This window comes from Carassius auratus, chromosome 34, assembly GCF_003368295.1.
Source record: "Carassius auratus strain Wakin chromosome 34, ASM336829v1, whole genome shotgun sequence".
Lineage (NCBI taxonomy): Eukaryota > Metazoa > Chordata > Actinopteri > Cypriniformes > Cyprinidae > Carassius > Carassius auratus.
The window spans coordinates 22936555-22952017 of NC_039276.1; the positions used below are offsets into that span (position 1 = coordinate 22936555).

The 15463-nt window shown below is 38.7% G+C and overlaps 1 protein-coding gene across 1 annotated transcript in view; it reads left to right on the forward strand.

Annotated features, from left to right (window-relative positions):
• The window catches only part of LOC113053559 (alkyldihydroxyacetonephosphate synthase, peroxisomal-like), a 26327-nt gene extending 11353 nt beyond the window's left edge, over positions 1 to 14974 (forward strand). The window contains exons 3-12 of the mRNA XM_026218680.1: positions 90 to 180; positions 259 to 379; positions 1070 to 1144; positions 1925 to 1996; positions 3498 to 3577; positions 7243 to 7323; positions 8371 to 8496; positions 8627 to 8735; positions 12447 to 12574; positions 14828 to 14974. Coding sequence (XP_026074465.1) covers positions 90 to 180; positions 259 to 379; positions 1070 to 1144; positions 1925 to 1996; positions 3498 to 3577; positions 7243 to 7323; positions 8371 to 8496; positions 8627 to 8735; positions 12447 to 12574; positions 14828 to 14959 — 1015 coding nt within the window. The 3' untranslated portion in view covers positions 14960 to 14974. The remainder of the gene's footprint in view (positions 1 to 89; positions 181 to 258; positions 380 to 1069; positions 1145 to 1924; positions 1997 to 3497; positions 3578 to 7242; positions 7324 to 8370; positions 8497 to 8626; positions 8736 to 12446; positions 12575 to 14827) is intronic.
• The last annotated feature ends 489 nt before the right edge of the window (positions 14975 to 15463 follow it).

A 15463-nucleotide genomic window follows, 5' to 3' on the forward strand; every position in this document is an offset into this window, starting at 1 on the left:
AGGAAATGGTAAAATCACAGTTTGCTCTGCAAGGTTGTAACTGTAAGGAGACGGCTTGACTTGATCGGTGTGTGTTTCGCTGGTTTCAGGTATCGGTTGAGTGGGCTGATTTTACCGAGTCTGAAGGACTGGTTTGAGGGCACGTTTGGAGCCAATCTGCAGCATAAATCTCCTGCGACAGTAAGTCAAGTGTGGGATAGCAGACTCTCGTGTTATGTGTGTGTGTGTGTGTAACACGGGGTGTGTGTCTTCCTCCAGCCTACCGTGAATTTGAGTGCAGTTGCTCCTCCGAACCTGAACGAGCCCTTCATCAAGGATCTGAAAGCAGCGGCTGTGGCCGTGTCACATGACCCAGAGGACCGGGTTTTCCGAGCTCATGGTACAAGAACTACCATCTTTGTGTTTGGCAGAAATTTTTCACATCTTTGTTTTTTTTTGTTTTTTGTTTTTCATATTTCACTTGTGGGAAATTTGTTTAATAAAAAAATGCCTAATTTTATTTTTGTTAATGCAAAAATCATAATTGTCCTAAAATAGGTTTTCTTTTGCAGGTTACGTTTTTTTTATGATTTTAGTTTTTAATTTTCTTTTGGGGTGAAATATTTTTATTATTATTATTTTTTATTTTTATTTTTTTGTGTGTGTGTTTTGAGTTTACTTTTTTTTTAAAAAGAGAGAGAGTTTGTTAAAAAAAGTGTTTGGTCAAAACATTTGACTCTTTATATATGAACATTTGTTTTATTATTCCTCATACACTACCTTTCAAAAGTTTGGGGTCAAAAACTGAAAACTTATAGGATTCTTTGATAAATATAAGGTTTAAAAGAACAGAAAACTTTTCTAACATTATGAATGTCTTTGCGGTCACTTTTGATCCATTTAATGAATCCTTGCTAAATAAAAAAAGTATTAATATCTTAAAAAATCTCACTCACCCCAAACGTTTAAATGCTGGTATGTTTACTGAGAGCTCACAGTGTTACTTGAAATCTATTGGGATACCACAAGTGCTTTACCGGTATGAGCCAGCTGGATATTTGTGAAAGCTTGTTTTCTCTGTCTTCCTCAGGTCACTGCCTGCATGAGATCTTTGCCCTGCGCGAGGGGAGGATAGGACGGGTGCCCGACATGGTGGTTTGGCCGAGTGAGTGACTGCAAAGGGTTAAGCCTCTGTGGCTGAGTGCTCATTAATATTCATGAGGACCTGCTTTAATGAGAGGGAATGGGCCGCCTGCCGTCCAGTGATGCTCTGGCTGCCAGAGTAGCTGCTCTCTGATTGGTGGAGTCCTGACAGGAGCCCTTTCTCCCTCTCTGATTGATAGCCAAGCTTTGATTAGAAGAGATCCCAAGCGACCGGCAAATCATCTGCCTTCGTCCCCGAACACTCTCGCTCTGCGATTTCATCCTTTACCTCCACGTTTCTCCAATCAGCCAGGGTCCTCCCTCAGTAGATTGTCCTGTCACCATCAGAGTCTCCTTCAGAAAACCTCTGCGCCCCTCACTAACACACACAGGGTTTTTTTGTTTTATCATCTTAAAGAAATGGCTCTTTCTCTGCCTCTGTCTTCAGTGTCCAATTAAATCCTAGTCTATAAAACCAAGTTCCAGTTGACATTATTTCCAACTAAATATTCTCTTTCACTACGAAATGTGACATTTTGTATTATATACAATAAGATATTGAGCTCATGTTCACTGTTGTGTGGGACGTTTAGTGGGTTCATATTGATCCACCCATCTGAAAGAAGAAGGGATTGAGGTGTTTTTCACCTTGATATTTAATCGGATAGCATAAGGGACTTCTCACCAACCTCAAACTATTGAACAGTAGTGTAAGTTTAAGGGTTGTTTTGTTAAGATTGATATGAAAGTGGTTTGATATGAAATAGTTGAGTGGATTACAATGGTGATTTCATTTTTGCAGGCTGTCAAAGTGATGTAGAGAAGATTGTGGAGCTGGCCTGCAAACACAACGTCTGCTTGATACCCTACGGAGGCAAGTATTTGCATAAAGTCATATAATCAAATTAAAACCAGATCTTACACTGTAGCTGTCGCATGCCATCTTAGTGCTGTTATATATTTAGTTTATTCGTAGTGGGTTTCCCATTCCCTCTCATTTTGCTCTTTCCAGCTGTTTCATTCACTTTCCACAATAAGGAAAATTGTAAGTGAAGTGACATTCAGCCAAGTATGGTGACCCATACTCAGAATTTGTGCTCTGCATTTAACCCATCCGAAATGCACACACACAGAGCAGTGAACACACACACACACACTGTGAGCACACACCCGGAGCAGTGGGCAGCCATTTGTGCTGCGGCGCCCGGGGAGCAGTTGGGGGTTCGATGCCTTGCTCAAGGGCACCTAAGTCGTGATATTGAAGGTGGAGAGAGAACTGTTCATTCACTACCCCCACCCACAATTCCGTCCGGCCCGAGACTAGAACCCACAACCCTTCGATTGGGAGTCCAACCCTCTAACCATTAGGCCACGACTTCCAAAAGTTGTTTTTGTAGATTACAAAAATATTAAGCAGCACAACTGATTTCATCATTGATATTAATAAGACATTTTTAGAGTACAAGAATATGAGTAATGATGCTGAAAATGCAGCTTTGATCACAGGAATAAATTAAATTTTATAATATATTCCAATAGAAAAGTTATTTAACATCGTAGTAATGACTGCTGTATTTCTAAGCAGATAAGTGCAAATCTTAACGACCACAGATGTTTGAACAGTGTTGTATTTCATCTAATAATTAGTTTTTATGAAGTATTCAGAATGTGAACCTTAATCAAATAAAAAAATATATATATATTCTTAAATTGTGGTTAGCTGTCTCAGTGTGATCTGTCAAGTCTAATTGACCTGATTATTCTTATTTAATTAAATATAATTTAACCGAATATGGTTAATATTTTAATTATTTATTCTTGTTTAAACGTTATATTTACATTATTCTAATTGTAAAAAGCTTTATCATTTCTGTGTAAACACCCAATACAGGAATCCTTGATAACAGTGACGTCATGCGTGTGTGTAGTATAACGAGTCAATCGTTCGTTCGTTATCTGGCTCGGCTCAGTGTTCATCTTCAGTTCTCTCTTCACAGCAGTTCAGTCAGTGTACTGTTTGAGTAAATGAATTACTCCGGGATATTGGTTTGTTTGAACTCCGAGGGAGTGTCAGCCACATTAAAAAAGTTAACAGCTTAAGTCATTTGTGGATTAATGTGTATTGGAGACGTGAACCATTTCAAATGATTCAGTTTGATTTGGTGAACTGGATAAAAAAGATCCGGTTACATCGAATGATTCGTTTGCAAATCATTCGGACTAAATCTAAAATATCTTAAACTGTGTTCTTAAGATGAATGGAGGTCTTACGGGTTTGGAACGACATGAGGGCGAGTTATTAATGACATAATTATGATTATTGGGTGAACTAACCCTTTAAAATATTAAACTCTCTCTCTCTCTCTCGTAATCAGGTGGGACGAGTGTGTCCAGTGCTCTAGAGTGCCCTCATGAGGAGACTCGCTCTATTGTCTCTTTGGACACCTCTCAGATGGTGAGTATTTACATTAATACATGCAGGTGTGATACATACCGACAATCGTTCAGCGCCTGTGTTTATGTGTGTGTGTTTACGGTGCATATATTACGTCTCCACACATATAGAGCTTGCGGTGTACCTGGCTGTACTTCTCTCCTCTGTTTTTACCCCTCTCCTGCGCTTTCTCTCTCATTTTCCCCCTCTCCACTGTTTCATCTGCTGCTCTGACCTTGGCTGGCCTGTTTTAGGGGTCACGGGGTCACGCACATGAAAGGCAGCCTGGTGGTTTTATGAGCGCAGTGGCGTGATTGATAGCTGGGGGGCGGAGCCACCTGTGGAGACAGGGCTGTTTCCTGAAGTGTATTTAACCCCTGTGGAAACCAGGGGACAAATCCCAGCTGATACTAACAGCAGCTAAATCCTGGGCAACTGGAAAGGCGTGATTATATGCGTTTCTATTGTTAAATTTAAAAAGAAGTTCTGATTTTACTCGTGAGCAAAAGTCAGTTATTATAGATAATCAAACTAGATCAGAGAAGAATAAAAGCAGTGGTTTGTGTTGCTGTGGTTTCTGGTTCACACACACACACACACACACACACAGTGACCTCTCTCTGTCCTCACTCACTAAGCTGAGATGTGGGCTTAGTTTAGCGGCAGTGAATCAGTTTGACATGTGGTTTAAGGGAGACCAGCGAACACACTCACAATGTCAACACCACTGCACTTTATTCAAGATTTCTCTCCCTGTCTCATTCTAGTCTATTCCAGTCCTTATAATTAGTCAGTTATACATACATGTTGTGTTTTTATGTGTTTATAATCTATTCTATGTATACAGTATTGTATGTATCTTGCATTGAATATCCCCCATTTTGGCCACATACAGGCTTTTTATCCTTTGTTTTGTTCTGTCTTTGTCAGAAAATAACGAAAATTTTTAAAAGCTATATTTGTATAGTTAGACCTCTAGGGATAATTCACCCAAATATTTCAATACTGTATTTGTGTTTTTGGCCACATCCACACATACATGTTTTTTTTTTTCTATATTGTTCACTGTTAGAGATTTGCAAGACTGCATACTTTAAAGGTGCCATCTGTAATGTTTGGAAAATAAAATCAAGTCATACTCCACATTCCATACCAGATGGGGGCAGTATGCCTCAATAAAGTGAATTGGTTTACTCTAGAGTAACAAACGAGAAACGGCATAGTGTCTATGCTCCGCCCCTACTTTCACAACAACACTACAGCCATAGCCGAACTATGCGTTCACACTGCCAGCGTCTAGATTTTGATTTGATTTGATTTGTGATTCCGAGCGCGGTTGTTTCCCTGTAGAGGGTGGTGGTGGTAGGGGTCTCTTGCCAAGGGCTTGAGACATCATTTCTCTCTCTTCCCTGAACTGAAATGGAGTAGTGGGCTGTACTTTCCACACGATTGACATCAGGTTCAAGTACACGCCCACAAGCCGTGCAAGTTATTCGTGTATTGCAGGTTGGTTATGTTGCCCGCATACCGCCTCCCATAGCCGAAACTGGTATTACGACACCTGTCGGGCTTGGGCTAGTAATTAGGGATGCACGATAATATCGGCACAACATCGGTATCGGCCGATAAAAGCTTAAAATGACCATTATCGGTATCGGCCGATATGAATATTTCTGCCGATGAGCCAAACCGATATTCTCCAAGTGAAATAATTGACCTGTTTTTCAGATGTGAATGTCTGTCTACATTTGTAAAATAATAAATTTATGGTAGAATCAGTACAGAAGAGATACATGGATTTCTCTTCAGTAAAATTAAAGTTTAAATTTATCAGTATATATTTGTATATATATCGATATCGGTATCGGCATCGGCCAAAATTATTTAGAAAATATCGGCATATCGAATATCGGCCAAAATCCAATATCGTGCATCCCTACTAGTAATGCTAATGCTAATTAAGGTTGATATCTCTGCAGCACTATAACTTGACATTTTTTATGACATCATCGCCCTTATTTCTTATCATTCTTTTGATGCTTGTAGGTCATGTTATGGATATTTTTACCTCAATTTTTGCATATGGCACCTTTAAGGATCAACTGGGTTCCCTGAATGACTGCTGTTGTCGAATAGTCATCTTGATGCTTTTAATTATGAGGATGATTTAGAGTGTTAAATGATGTTAAATCAGATTGACTTCTTAGGGGATTTTCACATCCGGGATATTATAGAATATTATATACATGTATACAATATTACTGTTATTACAATACTTTTGTCTCTTAATAAGAGACTTTTTTCAGAACATGAACGTAGGGATACACCGATTATAAAAATGTTGGCCAGTGTTCAGCAAGCTCAATCATTCAATCCTGGTACCCAAAATTAAAAGAAAAAAAAAATATATATATATATATTTATACATTTTCATATCGGTGTATCCCTACGTTCATGTTCTGAAACAAGTCTCTTATTAAGAGACAAAAGTATATATATATATATATATATATATATATATATATATATATATATATATATATATATATATATATATATATATGTATATATATATATATATATATATATATATATATTGTCACGGGAGGAGCACAAGACAGACACAGTGGGCGTGGCGTCAGGCCTCGGAGAGGCTTTTATTAACAGAAATCATAAAACAAAGGGAATAAAAGTGACCAAAGGGGGAAAGTGTCCAAAATAACAGGGGATCTGGTGTCCTCGTTGTGCTGCGGGGTTCGTGTGGGTCGGGCAGTGTTCATGGAGGAAGGGTCCAGGTAAGGGGCGGAGTCCGGCGGCCGCACGCGCTCCCCTCCTTGGTCCGGGAGTCCCTCAACGCACCCTTCCTGGACCCACGAGGACACCAGCGTGCATGCATGGGGAAGAGACCGGTCCCCTGAGGAGAGGCGCGTCGGGCTTTTAAACAGCGGCGGTAATGAGGCTCCACTTCCTTCAGGTGTGCCCCATCACACGCCGCCAGCCCTGACTCGTCCAGCGCCCCTCCTCTCACACACCCACTCCAGTCGGGAGCCTGGTGAAGGGCGGCGATTTTGGACGGGGTGCCGGTGATAATCAGGGAGGAGGCAGCTGACTCGTCACTATATATATATATATATATATATATATATATATATATATATATATATATATATATATATATATATATATATAAAATGAACAAATATTTTAATTGATTTAATATTAAACAAATGTTTTTTTAATGATTCAATTAATATTACATTTACAACCCTCTTGCCAATTCAGGCAAATTTTAATTTTGACTATTTCATTTGGCTGTTTATTTCATTTTCAATCAAAATTAAGAAACATTTTGGTAACAGGGTTGCGAAAAACTGCAGACTTAAAAAATCAAACAAAATTAAACTTGTAATAGAAATAACTCAGCCTTTGCTGTGTGACTTACTATCTTCTGTTAAACAAAAAATAAGATATTTTGAATAAAATCAATGGTAAACGAACTTTCTTTAAAATGTCTTATTTTGATTTTTAAGAATGGGTGTGAACTGTCCCATTCAGAGTTCCTTGCTCTGTTATGTATTTACTACTCCCCTATTCATAGAAAATGCTTTCATCTTAATTTATAAAGGATAAAATGAGAGGACTCCCTACGTGACCTGTTATGTTCTGCTGTTTGTTCCTTTGTGTAGAACCGAATATTGTGGATTGATGAGAAGAATCTAACGGCTCATGTGGAGGCTGGGATCATCGGACAGGATCTGGAGAGACAGGTCAGTGATACACACACTGATTTAACAGCCACGACATGATAACCATTTCATTTCAGAGGAAAGAGTAGAAACAGGCCATTTGCTTGTGACAAACTGAACACACACACACAGAGCAGATGGTCCCATAAACTAATGGTGAGAGTGGCACTGGTGCCGCTGGTCTGTTGTGGTATTTTGAGTGTGTGTGTGTGTGTGTGTTGGACGGATGCAGGACAGATGGTGGAACATTAAAGTGTGTTTGTATTTCTTGGGGGATTGCTTAATAAAATCACCTGGAGCGTGTGTGTTATCTGAGACTGATCAATAAGACATCAGCTCCCTCGCAGGTATACGGCTGTCACGCTCACACACTCCACATCGTGAGTCTGAATGCAGGAAACGGGTCTGAAACGCTCCATAAGGCTAATCCAGAAACACATTTCATGTGAGGCTGGTGTTTTATTGACAGTCGAGTGATTAGAAGTTTTATTATAAAATCGATATCATCCAGTTTCTGGATGCTGATTGGTCAATACAGTGATCCAGCTGTGCTACAATACGTGATATTGTAACATCTATCTGTTCATCACCAGCTGCTGTGTATACTGTATCCAGGGGTGTTTTCTATATATATTTGTTTGTTGTTCAAAGCAAAATTTAGATTTTATCGGTGGTTAAATCCACCAAATTTGCTTTGTGCTTCGTAAAGAATGACAAAACCCAAAAATGCAGTAAAAAGGAAAGGGTTGTTCACCCCAAAATAAAAATTGTCGTTGTGTATTTATGTATATATGTTGTTGTTGAACACAAATAAATGAACAGTTGCTGAAGCCATTGACTTCCTCAGTATTTTGTTTTTACTATGGAAGTCAACGTCTATCGTCAACTTTTTGGGTGAACTTTCTCTTTAACCTTTTTATTTTTATTTTTCATGACTGTGTTATTTACTATAAAGTGACTTGATGTTCTTACTTAAAAATAGATATATATTTTAATAAGACGTACTTATGTATTGCTTGTTTTTTACTCTCCTGCTGAGGATGTTTTGTGTTCTTGGTGTGATTGTAGCTGAATGAGCGTGGTTACTGTACGGGCCACGAGCCGGACTCCATGGAGTTCAGTTCTCTGGGCGGCTGGGTGGCCACACGGGCGTCAGGCATGAAGAAAAACATCTACGGCAACATTGAGGACCTGGTATGTGTCCCTGTTTCTCAACACGTACACCGGTCTGGGACAGAGTTCACATGCTCGCTCTGCCTCACACCCTTCAAAGGTTGAGCTGTGCTGTCGTAGGTCATTCAGGATACCTGTGATGTGTTCCCAGGTGGTGCATATAAAGATGGTGACCCCTAGAGGAGTGATTGAGAAGAGCTGTCTGGGGCCCCGCATGTCCACCGGCCCCGACATACATCACTTCATCCTGGGCTCAGAGGGTACGGACACGTCATGTTCTGTGTGAGGAATGTATCGGATCTGAAAGGATCTTGTGCACTGTACACGCATCCTAGTGTTCACCTAAAAATCGAAGTATTCTTCAGGCCAAAGTTTCTCAGTGGATATCTAGAGACTACTTCTACTGTACTGTAGTGGATCCTCTTCTCATTGTGCACACTGAAGTTAGTTTGACATTGGTTGGGTCACTGATAGAGATTGTATGGGAGTTTAGATTGTAGGCAGAGTTCTTATCAATCACTTTAGGTTTTCATATAAACAGTCCTCTTAATCAGAGAGATTTGTAAAGCAGAGTTTTTGTTTGTCTTTATCTAGGGTCATGTTGCCCGGTTTGGGCTCATATCCGCGTGAAGTCTTATCCATTCTGCAGTTTATTTCAAAGCAGTAACCACACTCTTAGAAAGGAAGAGAGACCAACATGTGAAGTGACCCAGCACAGTAAAGATAAATACATTTAAAACCGATTATACGATGCAAAACTAAACAATCTGAATAATTCTAGTAGTTTACCTGCTATTAAAAGGATTAGTTCAAACTAAATGTTTTCTCACCCTTGGGCCATCCAAAATATTGATGAGTTTGTGTCTTCATCAGAACAGATTTGAATTAATGTAGCATTACTTCACTTGCTTACCAGTGGATGCACTGCAGTGAATGGGTGCCGTCAGAATGAGAGTCCAAACAGTTAAAACATCACAATAATCCACACCAATCCAGTCCATCAGTTAATGTCTGGTGAAGAGAGAAGCTGTGTGTTTGAGAGAAGCAAATTCATCTTTAATGTGTTTTGACTCTAAACCGCCAAAATACAAGTCCATAATCCATAACACTTCCTCTAGTGAAAAAGTCCATCCTCTGTTGTCCTCACACGTTAAAATCCCCCCACATATTTGTTTAGAGCTGGTTTAGAAACGGTGCTTGATCTGTTCATATTTCTCTCCTGACTCAGATGAGACGACTGTTTTCACTTCAGAAAACAATATTATAAATAGAGGTTTAAAAACATCTTTATAATGGATGTATTTCTTATGAACATTCAGCTCTTCTCTTCACCTGATGTTAGCTGATGGACTGGAGTGCTGTGGATTACTTATCGATTATTGTGATGTTTTTATCAGCGGTTTGGCTGGCGGCACCCATTCACTGCAGAGGATCCACTGATGAGCAAGTGATGCAATGCTACATTTCAAGCAAACTCATCTTGCTGCTTGCATTTTTGGGTGAACTATTCCTTTAAGTGCCTAAAATCTTTAGTTCTTCCTCCCAGAAGTCGTGTAGCAGTCATGCCATCCGACTGAAACTTGTGATTTTCAAAAGTGTTTTCCAGTTTTGTGAGCAGTCGGTTCGGAGACTGTGAACCAGTAGGGGGCAGTAAAACATGTTCGGCTTTCTGTTCCTCAAGCTTTCCTCAGAGAGGGCAACAAGTCAGAACTACGAGCTTGATATCCTATATGTGTCAAGTATCACCCTTATCCATTGAGAAGGAGAGTGTTATTAATCTGTCTCTCTAAAAAGTCATTAAGCTGTTCATGAAGCCCTGAAGTGATGAAAATGGGTCATAATTGTTGTGTTTTCTAAAATGGTCTGTGAAGCATTTTATGGCTCATATGAAGTCTTTGTGGGAGGATGAATATTTCCCATGATTAATCAGTATTAATTAAACATTAATGATTCTATGAGGAAGGACATCTGCTGCTTTAATGGCTTTGTAATGTCAGGGGCATTTCACCTTTTCCCCTCTGACACGCTTAAGTTCAGATGACTGAGTTAATGTTGTTGTTGTTTTTACGGGGGTCAGGAGATCTTTAGATCTGAGGATTATTATTACTGCGGTCCGTAACTTTGTTTGTGTTCAAAATGTAGAAAAATGTATATAATAAGCGAGTACACCATGAATCCATTTTCCAAACCGTGTTTTTGGCTTGTCCTGAATCACTAGGGTGCACCTATAATTAGTGTTTATATTCGCACTATTTTAGATTGCTTCGGGGGTACTGCGGCGGAGTAACCCAGTACCTTTGTGATTCTTCATAGACATAAACAGAGAGAAGTAGTTCCGGCTACGATGTTCTTCCGCAAGACGCAAGCAGTCCTGTTTATTAACCGCTAGAGCGTCAAAAGTTCCCTACCGCAGCTTTAAGTAATGTCTATTATTGCTGTAAAAATATCCTGTTAAATTACAGTAAAAAAAACTGCCACCTATACCAGAAATACATCTTAAAAAAAGAGAGCGACAATCTTTGAGATATTACAGGCTGGCATATTTACAAATTGTGACTATATTTTTGGAGTGATTTAATTTTCTGTTTTAAATCCCAAAATGTACTGAAACCCCCCATAATAATACAGCAGGTAAAAGTTCATCGTAAGTTGTCTGTCCATAAAACAATAAACTCCTATTAAATAGAAAATGATCATGGTCAAACACACAACTCTAAAATAATGCAACAACTAGTCATTAAATAACATAAAATCTAACACAATTATAAACATAAGAAGAAACAAATTAAATATATAATATAATCATATGTGCGGTGTCATGCAGTATCTTTTGGGAATATCTCTTTGCTGTTGTTCACCATAAATTATATGGTGTTTCATAGTTTTTACTTCCAAAAACTATACGTTTGACAGTATTTTACAATATAATTACATCTAAAGTGATGTTAAAACATTTACTGTTTGCACCTTAAAGTATATAATTCAGTTTTTTAATTCCAAAAACATAATTCTGACAGTATTTTACAATATTATTACAAATAAAGTGATGTTAAAACATTTAGCTGCTCATCATAAATTATACAATAGTTCAGTTTTCTCTTCCAAAAACTATAATTTCATAGTATTTTACAGTAAAATTACATATACTATGATGTTAACCATTTACTTTTACTGTTTTCCACCATTTATTACACATTGATTCATAATTATGTTTCCAAAAACCATACATTTGCCAGTGTTTTACAGTAATATTCTATATAATGTTAAACCATTAACACATTTTCACCATATAATTAATGATAAGGCAACGTAGTTAAACAAATTAAGAGGTTTTAGGAGCTTTTTACAGGGTTTTTCTATAAAAAGCATTCTATATTACAGCATTGTACTATTTTAATGAATAAAAGCTGAGTGAAGGATGAGGGTGAGTGGGGTTTTGTTTGCTCACATACGGTCAGCATAAACTCTCCACAGGACTTCCTCACCAGTGTTGCACACTTGCTCGGGGCTGTCACTAATGAGTGCAGAAGCCCAGACTCAGAGCAGCAGACGCAGGGTATCCCTCAGAGGTCAGAGGTCATGCTGGTTTGGGACAGGAGGCCTGCTGCGCTGGACTCTGTTGGACGCTCAGTGGCTCTGGTCTCCCGCCAGTGTGCCATTTGATACTGACCTGCTGTATGTCACAGAACACAGTCTGTAAATCTTTCTGCTTTGAAACTTGAGCGTTCAGGTGAAAATGAACACGCAGAGAGCCGGGGGCTCCGTGCATATGTGTGTTTGTGTGTTGCACACTCATTTAACTCTCTGACATCCTTTGCTTGTTTTGAAAGACTATTCAAATGATGCATATTACAGATCACACACATTTTCAGCCCTTGTGTGTGTGATGCAGTAATAGCGAAACCGATCAAACTCCTGTGAAACTCTTTGTGACCACACACACACACGCTGATGTGTGTCTTGCTCCTTAGGGACTCTGGGAGTGGTGACTGAAGTCACAATGAAGATTCGACCCATTCCTGAGTATCAGAAGTACGGCTCCGTTGTCTTCCCAAACTTCCAGCAGGGCGTGGCGTGCCTGAGAGAGGTGGCCAGACAGGTCAGTACTGGACGTCATGAATCCAGCCGTGGTCAGACTAATCTGATTTATAGATCTATAATCAGTGATGCTGATTTCAAAATGATGTTATTACTAAATACTGATACAAATTACTGTTACATTACCGTTCAAAAATGTGTTCACAGTTTGTTCACAGAGGCTGCATTTATTTGATCAACAGAAATATTATGAAACATTATTAGAGCTTAAAATATTTTCTATTTGAATACATTTTAAAATGTAATTTATTCCTGTGATTTCAAAGTTGAATTTTTAGGACCAATAATCCAGTCTTCAGCCCCTTAAGAAAATTAACTGGTTTTACAAAAAAAACCTGGTTATCGTAGTTAAACCATAGTAATAACAAATTAACCATGGTTCTTCTACACTAACCGTAGTTTAACCATGGCATTTGTAGTAAAACTGTGCTTATACAAATGGTAATCAATCCACCTTTACTGTAATAAAATCAGGGTTAATTTTCAAGGTGTCACTTGATACTTCAAAAATCATCAATGTATTGATTTGCTGCCCACAAAGTCTTTATAATTATCAGTGTAGAAAACTTTTTTTTTTCTTAATATTTTTGTAAGGAGGATATTATGTCTTCGAATAAAAATAACATTATAAATGTTGTTACTGTTGCTGTCAATGGTTGTTACCATGTTTTGTTCCAATTTGTACCAATTTTAACTGGTTTTAGTCCATCGCTAACATGATGCAAACCATTGCTAGCATGTTTACAGCATTGTTTAACTAGCACATATTAACATGCTAACATATATTGCTTTGATCTTTCAGCATGATGTTAACATGCTAATTTACAAAATAGCGCATCGCTAACATATTTCTTTGATGTTTCAGCATAATGATAGCATGGTTTAGTGTGTTTAAAGCACATTTTAACACGTTAGCATGATGGCATGTTACCAAACTGCTAGCACATTTTAACATGGAAATCATTCGTGACGTTATAAATGTCTTTTACTTTTTTTTTTTTTTCAGTTTGATTTAATTGCTGAATAAATGAATGAACTTCTTGTAAAAAACTTTCTGACCTCAGACCTTTGAATGCTACTGTATGTATTTAGCATTATGTTTACCAAAAATATAAATGACACTGGTATAATTATTTTCTGTAATATTGACTGATTTAGGCTTATTATGATCTTATCTTAAATATTGTGCATCTGAATGTCTTTCATGTCTTATAACATGCTGAACTGATAGCTGTGTGTATTTGAGTGCTGTTATGGCATGTCTGTGTGTCTGTGTCTGTGTCTTTGTGTGTGTGTGTGTGTGTGTGTGTGTTTCTCTGTGTGTCTTTGTGTGTCTGTGTGGGTGTGTGTGTGTGTGTGTGTGTGTATCTGTGTGTGTGTGTCTGTGTCTGTCTGTGTGTGTCTGTCTGTCTGTCTGTTTGTGTCTGTCTGTCTGTGCCTGTGCGTGTGCCTGTGTGTGCGTGTGTCTGTCTGTGTGTGCCTGTGCGTGCGTGTGTGTGTGTCTGTGTCTTTGTGTGTGTGTGTCTCTGTGTGGGTGTGTGTGCGTGTGTCTCTGTGTGTCTGTGTGTGGGTGTGTGTGTGTCTGTGTGTGTGTGTGTGTGGGTGTGTGTGCGTGTGTCTGTGTGTGTATCTGTGTCTCTGTGTCTGTCTGTCTGTGCGTGTGTGTGTGTGCGTGTGTGTGTGTGCGCGCGTGTGTGTGTGTGTGTGTGTGTGCGTGTGTGTGTGTGCGCGCGTGTGTGTGTGTGTGTGTGTGTGTGCGTGTGTGTGTGTGTGTGTGTGTGTGTGTGTGTGTGTGTGGGGTGAATAAGGCTTGGCTCTCATTAAAGTGTGTGTACCTGCAGCTCTGCTCAGACTCATCCTAATGGCCTGAGATCTCGATCTCTCATTAGTCTGTGGTCTGCTGCTGATGTTGTAGCTGTTATTGATGAGCGAGCGCAGTGTTAGCGTTCTGTTCAGCACTGCTTCTTATTAGTCCATAAACAAACGGTGATCCAAACTTCAAATTAAATGATTGATTATGCTATTCAGGTCCTACACTGCTCCTCTCTCTTCGTTTCTCTTTGCCCAAATCTGTCTTTAACAAAAATGCTTTATTTTAACTGGAATATCATCTTGCTGTAGTGTAGGTGTTTCCTGAACAATACTTGCTGGGAAATAATAATAATAATATTGTACGTTTGTTTAAAACGATGTGTGAGGGTCATTATACAATACATCTCCATATAGTACTTTGTATCTTTATTTTTTGTTTCAGAGATGCGCTCCAGCATCCATTCGGCTAATGGACAACGAGCAGTTTCAGTTTGGTGAGTTTAGTTTTTTCATTCATGTTCTGTGGAACATAAAAGATATTTTGAAGAATCTTTACACCGCTCTTCTACAGTGACCGTTTAGGACATTGTCAAAACATCCACATCTTTTCTGACTTGTTATTGTTTAGCTTGAGAGAGACAGAATTTCTATTCCTTTAAATAAGGTTTTCCCAAGCTGAAGAATGTGGATAACCAAACCGTTTCAGGTCCCATTGGCTGTTTTTGTCCAAACTGTGGAAATCCTTTGGTTCATCAGACCATTTGGTTACTGAAATTCTTTCAAATATCTTCTTTACAGAATTATGCAAGTCATACAGATTTGGAAGTATCCCTTTAATCTGTTTACTTCAAGAAAATATTTCATGTCAAAGGTGACTAAAAGGTTTAGAATTCTGGAAATCACTAAAAAGAGCATTATGTTGTGTATTTGGTGTAATGCAATGTGTTAATATGGTTTAAGGTTTAAAAAACATTATTTTCCACATACTGTTATTTTTTCTCGTCTATGCCCTGCCTTCTGAAACGCATAGCTGTCCAGTGTGTTGTGATTTGCTGAATGTGATTGGCTTAAGCGTGTG